Here is a 9,899-nt window from a genome sequence, read left to right as displayed (position 1 = left end):
TGCCCAGGCGGGTCTCGAACCCGCAGGCTCAGGCAATACACTCACCTCGGCCTCCCAAAGTGCTAGGATTACAGGCTGAGCCACCGAGCCCAGCCTCATTAATTATAATAATACAGTTACTGATAACCATGATAATAGTCACGGCTCACACTTACTGACCTCAAGCTCAGCTTTGGAAAAAGCAGCCATGGCCTAAGAAGGCAGGCTGAGGGGCCTGCCTGCCTGATGGTCTGAGCACACCTTCCACTCCTTCCTGGCCATCCTGCCGAGTAGCTGAGTGGCCTTGGGAAAACTCTTCAACCTCTCTGGGCCTCGGTCCCCTCGACTGTGAAATGGGAGACTTGGAATGCCTGTCTTTGAGACTCGGTGGTGCAAACTGGGTGAGACAGATGTATCCTCCCACAGAACAGTGCCTGGCACTGAGTGTTGACAATGAGGACGATGGTGTGTTGAGCGCTGGCTCCCTGGGAACAACTGCCCTCCCTGGGACTCTTATCAAGCCTCTGAAGCAGGCGCTGCCATTATCCTCATTTTACAGACGAGGAAACGGAAGCTCTTTGGGCTCCGAGGCACGCAGGGATGCGAAGAAGGGAGCCAGGCATCCGAGCCAGGCCAGAAGAGCTGGGTGGCGGCTGGAGAGGCCAGCAGGGGCAAGGGTACTTTTTCAGATGCAAGAGGCTGGGGAGGGCCTGGGAGAGCGGGCGAGGCCAGGGTCTTCAGGGGAGGACAGAGCCGTCTGGCCCCACCTGGATAGGGCAGTCCCGAGTGCAGGGCCCACACAGAGGTCCCCAGGCTGAGTTGAGGACACCAGAGCCTGGGACCTCAACTTACCCAGGGCCAGAGGACGTGAGCTGTCCGGAACCAGGCGGCTCGCTGCTTCACGTTGGCCACCAGGGCCTCTGCATAGAGGTCAATGTTGGCTGGGGTGACGGGCTCACTCATGTTGGGGTACACCCCGTCTGGGGGTGGCTCTGGGAAGACGGCCACGCCATTCCAGTAAAAGCCCGACCTGCAGGAGGCGGGGCGGGGGGGAGGAGAAACAGGAGCTGTGAGGCAGGCTGGGCTCGGATCCGGGTGCCAGTCTGTGGCCTTTGGACCTGGACCCGTTTCACCTGGAGCTTGAATCTTCCCTCTCCCACGACAGGCTGGCAGGGGTTCAGACAGGACTGTTGTGCTCACGCTCATGCAGGCCACCCCCTCGCTCACTGGACTTGGAGTCTCAGGACCCTGGACTCAAGTGATCCTCCTGCCTTGGCCTCCCAAAGTGCTGGGATTACAGGTGTGGGCCACCGGAGCTCAGTCTGCCGATTGGTAAAATGTGTGCCAGGTTGTTATGGGATTAAATGAAATAATCTATGGGAAAGAGCTGGAAACAGTGCCGGGCACAGAGCAGAAACTAACACACGGCAGTGACTGCTCACGAATCTCGCCGGGCATTCTTGTCTCCCTCCAACTTGCCTGCCATCTTTCCTATTCAAAGAGGGACCAGGCACCATGGTCAAAGCCCCACAGGCACAAAGGGCAGAGCTGGGATTTGAACCAGGGGCCGCCTGGCTGCCAAGAGGCCGCAGGTTGGCTGTCGTAGCAACATGGAGGATCTGGAGCCAGTGGCCCGACTCAAACGCTGGCTTCTCCACCTGCCAGCTGGGGAGCTGGGGTGGGTGGCTATGCCTCGGTTTCTTCTGTGACATGGGACACTCTGAGAGCATCTCCTTTGGGGCTGCTGGGAGGGTTTTAGAGATAACACAGGGAGACTGCTGGGAACAGGGCCAGGCCCAGTGCGAGGCTTGTGTCCGGGAACAACAAGCCGGAGCATTTAGGCTCATCCTCTCCGGCTCTGGAGGTTCTTGGTCTATGGCTCCACACTCCTGGTCCCCGCTGTGTCTAGCTCAAACACTTCTGAGGAAGAAGGTGGGCTGTAAGGCTCAGATGCCACGTGCTGCCTGACATGGCTGACGCTCGCAGGGCCCTGGCAGTCTGCCTGTGGGCTCGCTCCCCTTATCAGGCAGGAAAGCCCCTGCCCAGCCGCCCACCTGGTCCTCAACATGACAGTTTCCGCCTCCCTGCCAGTCGGTGAGATGATTCCAAAGACCCAACGCCATCCCTCTGTGGGAGCCAGAGGGCACCTCACCCCCCCGCCACTACACAGTCTGCCACTGCCTGTCCACTCTGCCGCCCAGGGCAAGCCCCTCCTCCCTGGGGTTGTGAACTTGCTCTCTGGAACTTTATTGCTAGGGTGATCCAGACAGGACACTGACCTGGCGCCTTAATGCACGTGACCTGCGAACTGCTGTGATCTCACTGCCCCATGCCGGGTGGTGTATGTCCCACCATCCCCTGCCATCAGGGCACAGACCCCTGTCTCCCCCACAGGGTGAACGGGAGGCCATCGGGGCTGGAGGTGGTAATGCCAGGCCACGATGAGCAGAATTATGTCAGAGCGTTTCCCGTGATCCCTCTCTTCGCCTGCCCCTCCCACCTTCATTATGATCCCGACAGGGATGAGGACCTGGAGGGGACAAGGTGGGTGGGAGAATCCGGCCGGAGAAGGCAGCTGGGGGGAGGGTATGGCGAGGGGCTCGAGGGGCCCTGGAGTGTGTGGGCACAGGGTGGGGGAGAGTGGTGGCCCCTGGAAACCAGCCGTTCAATTTCCTCGCTTTGCAGATGGGGGCCTATTGGGGCCACGGTGGGAGGTTCTTGGGATGCTGGTGTCAAGCCCTCATCCTTTTAGTAATCCCACTTGGGGACAGGGACTCATCACAGAAGCAACTTGGAGTCACAAAGAACGAGTCAATGGTGGCTCGGCCCGTCATCCCACGCCTTGGGAGGCTGAGGTGAGTGGATTGCCTGAGCCTGTGGGTTTGCGACCCACCTGGGCAACCTGGCGAGAGCTCAACTCTACGATAAATAAAAAAATCAGCTGGGCGTGGTAGCGCATGCCTGTAAGTCCGACTACTCGGAAGGCTGAGGCGGAAGGATCGCCGGAGCCCGGCAGGTCGAGGCTGCGGTGGCTGGGAGCGCCTATTGCACTCCAGTCTGGGCGACAGAGTGAGACTCTAACTCAAAAAAACAAAAACAAAAACAAAGAACGAGTCAAATACTGCCTTCCCTACTGGCCAGCTGGGTGGCCCTGGGCTGGTCACTTACCCTCTGAGCCTCAGTTTCCTTGTCTGCAAAATGATTAACCCCACCTGCGCTGCTGGGAGGCTTACAAATGGGGAACTACATATGGAAATGCATGACGAGCAATCGTCAAAAAGCTGCCTAAGAGTGCCCAGGCGTACTGTCCTCAGATCTCAGGGGCAGCGGCAGGGGGCACGCACCTGTTGGAAAAAGGGATGTGAGAGGGGGTGCAGTAGCTGTACTGGTCCATGACGTGTGTGAAGATCTCCTGCTGCGCCGAGAGGGACGGGGAGCCTCGCCACACGAACTGCAGCCCCTGTGGACCCAGAGGGGCGGGTGAGGGCCGAGGGGCTGCCTGGGTTCCCCTCGCCCAGCCCAGCTTGGGCATCACCTCCCGCCCTCACCTTAGCCTCTCCCAGTGGTTCGAGGACAAGCTCTCCCCGCTTCTGTGTGAGATTCCTCTCCCAAAGTCATAGGTGGTGGTGGTGGGGTTTGCTCTGATTCACTCCACCCGCCTCTAAGGGCAGGCCTCTCTCTGCCAGGCCTTTCTCACCAAGGCCTCTGAAAAAAGCTCATTCTTTTTTGAGTTGGAGTCTCACTCTGTCGCCCAGACTGGAGGGCGGTGGCCGGGAGCCTCAACCTGCTGGGCGCCGGCAATCCTTCCACCTCGGCCTTCCAAGTAGCCGGAACTACAGGTGCGCGCTGCCACGCCCGGCTAATTTTTGATTTATTGTAGAGATGAGGTCTCGCCAAGTTGCCCAGGTGGGTCTTGAACCCACAGGCTCAGGCAATCCACTCACCTAAACCTCCCAAAGGCGCGGGATTACAGGCTGAGCCACCGAGCCCGGCTAAGAAGCTCATTCTAACTCTGCTTGAATACCTTTAGGCACAGGGAGTTCATTACCTCCCACCAACTGTGTAGTCTATTTTTAATAATTCTGATGGTTACAAAGTGCTCAGGTTCTGGTGCAGGGATAAAACCCAAATTCTATTAAGTACTAGCTCTGAGATCCCACGCAAGTCTTTCAAGTCTCTGTGACTTGGTTTCTGTATGAAAAATGGGGAGAAGCCGGGCTCAGTGGATTGCCTGAGCCCGCGGGTTCGAGACACGCCTGGGCAACTTGGTGAGACCTCATTCCTGCAATAAATCAAAAATGAGCTGGGCATGGTACCGTGCGCCTGTAGTTCCAGCTACTTGGAAGGCTGAGGCGGGAGGATCGCCAGAGCCCAGCAGGTCGAGGTTGCAGTGGCCGGGAGTGGCCACTGCACTCCAGTCTGGGCGACAGAGTGAGACTCTAACTCAAAAAAAAAACAAAAGAAGAAAAATGGGGAGAGTCACACCCCGTTCATAGGGCCATCTGCAAGTGACATGCAGCTGACGTAGCGAGTGTGCCCAGTATTCAGGAAGGGCTGAATGCTCCCCCGTGAACAATACAAATGCTACTCTCTTGGCCACCTAGAGCCCAGACCCACTTTTGTATAACTCCCGCTGGCCAGGTTTGCCATTGCTTTCTGGAACTTTATTGCTAGGGTGATCCAGACAGGAAGCTTACCTTTTGGAGCCTTGGTTCCCCCATCTGTAGAATGGGGATAATTATAACTCTACCCATCTGTCATAGGTTGAATTGTGCCTCCCTCAAAAAAGACACATTGAAGTCCTTACCCCTAGTATCTCAGAGTGTGACCTTATTTGGAAATTAGATCTTTACAGAGGTGATCAAGCTAAAATGAGGTCAAGAAGGCGGGCCCTAATGCAACAGAACTGGTGTCCTTATAAAATGGAGAGAAACTGGGCCAGGTGCAGTGGCACATACCTGTAATCCCAGCACTTTGGGAGGCTGAGGTGGGAGGAATGCTTGAGGCCAGGAGTTAGAGATCAGCCTGGGCAACACAGCAAGACCTCATCTCTACCAAAAAAAAAAAAATCAAAAAATTAGCCAGGCACAGTGGCATGCCCCTGTAGTCTCAGTTACTTGAGAAGATGAGGCAGAAGGATCACTTGAACCCAGGAGGTTGAGGCTACAGTGAACCGTGATCACACCACTGCAGAGTGACACTCTGACTCAAAATAAAATAAAAAACGAGAAGGGGAATTCGAACAGAGACACGCACAGACAGAAGATGCTGGGAAGGCAGAGGGAGAAGACGGATATCAGGCCAAGGAGAGGCCTGGGACAGATCCCTCCCTGACTCATTCAGACACACAGCCCCACCGACACCTGTCTTGGACTTCTAGCCCCAGAACTGTGAGACAATAAACGTCTGTTGCTCAAGACACCCACTCTGCGGGGCTTTGTTAGGGCAGCCCTGGGAAAGTACCATACCACTTTGCAGGCTGCTGTGAGGGTCAGACGAGATGAGGGAGGGGTCGGGCTTGGTCCTGGGCCTGACACTCCCTAAGGCACCGTCAAAGTTGGTGTCCAGCCGGGTTCGGTGGCTCAGCCCGTCATCCCGTGCCTTTGGGAGGCTGAGGGGAGTGGATTGCCTGAGCCCGCGGGTTCGAGACCCGCCTGGGCAGCGAGACCTCATCTCGACAATAAATCAAAAAATCAGCCGGGCGTGGTAGCGCGCGCCTATAATTCCGGCTACTCGGAAGGCTCAGCGGAAGGATCGCCGGAGCCCGGCAGGTTGAGGCTGTGGCGGCTGGGAGCGGCCACTGCACTCCAGTCTGGGCGACCGAGTGAGACACCAACTCAAAAAAAAAAAGGTGGTGTCCACTGTGGTGTGTTGCATGATTTAATTCTGATAACAGCTGCCCACAAGCCCAAAGAGGCGTGACATCTCTGCTAACTGTTCTCCCAGCTGAAACACACCCTGACATTTCCTCTGGTCTGTCAACCGCTGTTAACTGAGTACAGTCGGCTCGAGTTCCTGTGAGGGGCCGAAGGAAGGAGCCCAGTCCTAGTCCCAAGTGAAGGACAGGTCTCGAAGCAGGAGGCATCCAAACTGGGCCTGCAGCTGTGCGGGGAATCCAGGTGTGCGTGGAGAGAGGGCACTCCTGGTGGAGCAGACAGTGAGAGCAAAGGCTGTTTGCATAGAGCAGGGTTCTGCATAGCTGCCGAGAATTCCCGGAGGTGCTGGCCTAAGTGGTGGCCTTTGCTGATGCCTGAAGCAAGCAGGGAGGGCAGGAGCCACCTGTGGGCGGCGGGTGTGGCAGGCGACTCACCTGGGCCCCCTGCATGGCCGCCTTCAGGTCGTAGTCGATCCGGGAGGTGAGGTGGGCATTGAAGCCCGCCAATGCGAACAGGGTGGGGGTCGTGGCGGACGCGCCAAACGGGTCGACGTGCCAGGAAAACTGTGGCCGGACTCCGAACGTCTCGTAGAGAAACCCGTGTCCTTCTGCAAAGATAGCATGGCTCTGTGGGTGCCCGGCAGGGTGGGCCTGTGCCTCCTCACCCATGCCCACGCAGGGTGCTTTCTGTCCAGCGGACTGCAGTGCCAGTGACCAGGCTGGGCAGGGCTATGCAGGCTGGCAGAGGGGAGAGTTTGGGCTTATTTTTTTGAGACAGAATCTTGCTATGTGGCCCAAGCTGGATTTGAGCTCCTGAATTCAAGTGATCCTTCCGCCTCAGCCTCCTGAATAGCTGGGACTATAGGCATGTGCCACCATGCTCGGCTTAATGTTTAACCTTGAATTGTGGTAAAGTACACATAACATACAATTTTCCACCTTAGCCATTTCTTTTCTTTTTTTTTTTTGTTGGAGTCTCATTCTGTCACCCAGGCTGGAGTGCATGGCACGCTCACGGTGACCCCAGTGTCAACCTGCTGGGCTCTGGTGATCCTTCCGCCTCAGCCTTTCAGGTGGCCAGAACTAGAAGTGCACGCTACCACATCCGGCTAATTTTCTGATTTATTGTAGAGACGAGGTCTCACCAAGTTGCTCGGGCTGGTCTAGAACCCACAGGTTCAGGCAATCCACTTGCCTTGGCCTCCCAAAGTGCTGGATGACAGGCTGAGCCACCAAGCCTGGCTTCTTTTTTCTTATTTTTCGGAGTCAGAGTCTCACTGTGCTGCCATTCTGTCACCCAGGCTAGAGTGCAGTGGCACGCTCAGGGCTACCATAGCCTCAACCCGCAGGGCTCAGGCGATCCTTCCTCCTTAGCCTTCTACGCAGCTGGGACTACAGGTGTGTGCCACCATGCCTGGTCAAGTTTTTGATTCCCTGTAAGGACGAGGTCTCGCCAAGTTGCCCAGGCTGGTCTCAAACCCTGGGCTCAGGCAGTCCTCTCGCCTCCACCTCCTTAAGTGCTGGGATTAGAGGCCTGAACTGAAATGAGCTAAATCAGTTAATAAAATCAAATTGCTAGCAAAGTAATAATATGAACTAGCTAACTCCATTTTGTTTCAAACTTTCATCTTAGTTACCTGCCTGACCTAAGAATCAATGCCTACATGTGATTACAGTAACGTTCCTGTGACCACAGACCCCCAGCTTTGTCTCCCTTGGGCAGGTTATGCTGACCACTGCCTACTGACCATTACAGAACTCCTTCACCATAGCTTCCATGTGATGGTATGCTTTGTTAACTGAAATCAAATGCTACACGTGGACATTTTCACAGTTTGTTCTTATATTGTTAGTGACCTAACCGAGGTAACTCCATTGTATAACGATTCTTCTTCCTTGTCTCTATGTAACTACCTTAAACTATATCTTAATGGCAGAACTCCAGGGACTTTCTGGGCACTGGCTATACCGAGGACATGAAATTAATCAAAGCTCCCTAACAATCGAAGTTCACATTTTGGTTGCCAAGTTGTTAGATAATAGTTGCTATGGTCACTAAGTTGCTAGGTGGCCAGTGCTGCAAATTTTACCTTTAAAGGCTTGTCAGAAACTGCATCAATTTGTCAAGAGTTTTTGTTCCTACTCTTGATCCACGCATTAATAAATTCGTAATTAATTAAACTCAACTTGCTGGCGTAGCTTCTTCTGGCTTACTTGGTCATAAAAGAACCACCGTACCCAGACTTAACCACTGCTAAGCGTACACTTCAGCGTCACTACATTCACGCAATTGTGCATTCGTCACCGCCCTCTGCCTCATCTTCTTTCCCCATTAAACACTCTCAGCCGGGCTCAGCCTATAATCACGCGCTTGGGGAGGCTGAGGTGAGTGGACTGCCTGAGCCCGTGAGTTCGAGACTCGCCTGGGCAACTTGGCGAGACCTCATCTCTACAATAAATCAAAAAATCAGCCGGGCGTGGTAGCACGTGCCTGTAGTTCCATCTACCTGGAAGGCTGAGGCGGAAGGATCGCCAGAGCCCAGCGGGTCGAGGCTGTGGTGGCCAGGAGCGGCCACTGCACTCCAGTCTGGGCGACAGAGTGAGACTCCAACTCAAAAAAAAAAGAAGTGGAATCCTACAGTATTTGTCCTTTTGTGACTGGTTTGCTGTACTTAGCATAATGCCTTTGGGATTCCTCCGCTGTAGTACGTGTAGAGGTGAAAATTTCTGCACAAACTGGGATAGAGTGCTGACGCCAATGACGTAGTGGGGCTCTCAGACGTCACTAACAATAAAAGGCTAACAGGGAATTTCACGTGTAAGGGCATGGTGGTCCCAAAATACACACATATGTTATTACGACTTCTTCAAGAGGTGAGACTTAGGGCCCAGAGGGTGGCTAGACTCAACGACTCACTTCTAAGAAACACAGCAGTGCCAGTGTGTGCCCCCAAGACGAGAGGATGAAGGGCATCGCAGCTTCCACTGTGGTCTCTTTTGCCTTCTCTCATGGGTCACTCCTCTGGGGAAGCTGATGGCAGTCGGCTGAGCAGTCACCAGGCAAGGAACAGTCGTGTGAGAGCCCAAGCAGAACCGCCAGCCCCAGGCTAGCCTTCAGATAACACAGCTGCACCTATACCCTGATGGCAACTTCCTGAGACCTTGAGACAGAACCACTTGGCTAAGCCGCTCCTGTACGCCTCACTCACAGAAACTGTAGGGTTTTTAAAAATTATCATTCAGAGTCTCACTCTGTCACCCAAGCTGGAGTGCAGTGGCACACTCACGGCCACCGCAGCCTCGACCTGCTGGAACTACAGGCATGTGCCACTATACCTGGCTAAATTTTTTATTTATTGTAGAGCTGAGGTCTTGCCAATTTGCCCAGGCTGGTCTCGAGACCGTGGGCTCAGGCCATCCTCTCACCTCCGCCTCCCAAAGTGCTGGGATTACAGGCATGAGCCACCATGCCAGGCTGAAACTGTAGGTCTTAAATGTTTGGAGCCACTAAGCCACGATGTTTGGGGGCAATTTATTACATGGCACTAGATAACGAATGCAAAGGGCTCTCTCTCTGCCAGAATCATCCAGCCAACCGCTTATTCATTTATTAAGAGTCACCGCACACTGGGCTCAGTGCTGCAGGGAGAAATAAAACCCCAGAGTTGGATAACTCTTCGACTGATGTTCCATGAGCCCTTCCCTCACTATTATCTCCCAACACCCCAAGAGACTGGTGTTAGAATCCGCACGAGAAGGATGGAGAGCAAAGACTCAGAACTCCAGTCGCTGGTCTAGAGCCAAACTGCCTCTCACTGATGGGACCCCGGCCGAAGCCCAGGATCTGGGACAGTGCAGCGAGCAAACACATATGCAAAGTCCAGACAGGAAGGGGTGACTGCAGCGAGGCGTGAGTAGGGCTGAGGAAGACGGGGAGCCAGATGTACAGAGGAGGTGGGCACGACCAGGAGGGGGCTGGACTGGGAGGTGGAGGGCGGTGGGAAGCAGAGAAGATGGAGGGGGAGTAGGGGGAGGTGCGGGGGCG

At 54.9% G+C, this 9,899-nt stretch overlaps 1 protein-coding gene across 1 annotated transcript in view; it reads right to left on the bottom strand.

The window, feature by feature from the left end:
- MAN2B2 (mannosidase alpha class 2B member 2) overlaps positions 1–9,899 on the bottom strand; it is a 47,590-nt gene that overhangs the window by 28,174 nt on the left and 9,517 nt on the right. Inside the window, exons 3-5 of the mRNA XM_021718473.1 lie at positions 6,290–6,462; positions 3,324–3,439; positions 832–1,009 (exon numbers count right to left, since the gene is read on the bottom strand). Of these exons, the coding sequence (XP_021574148.1) occupies positions 832–1,009; positions 3,324–3,439; positions 6,290–6,462 (467 nt within the window). The remainder of the gene's footprint in view (positions 1–831; positions 1,010–3,323; positions 3,440–6,289; positions 6,463–9,899) is intronic.

Source organism: Carlito syrichta, unplaced genomic scaffold (assembly GCF_000164805.1).
Source record: "Carlito syrichta isolate Samal-C Ts95f unplaced genomic scaffold, Tarsius_syrichta-2.0.1 Scaffold111613, whole genome shotgun sequence".
Taxonomy (NCBI): domain Eukaryota; kingdom Metazoa; phylum Chordata; class Mammalia; order Primates; family Tarsiidae; genus Carlito; species Carlito syrichta.
Note: the sequence above shows the minus strand (reverse complement) of the source record. Positions and strands in the feature narration are given on the sequence as shown.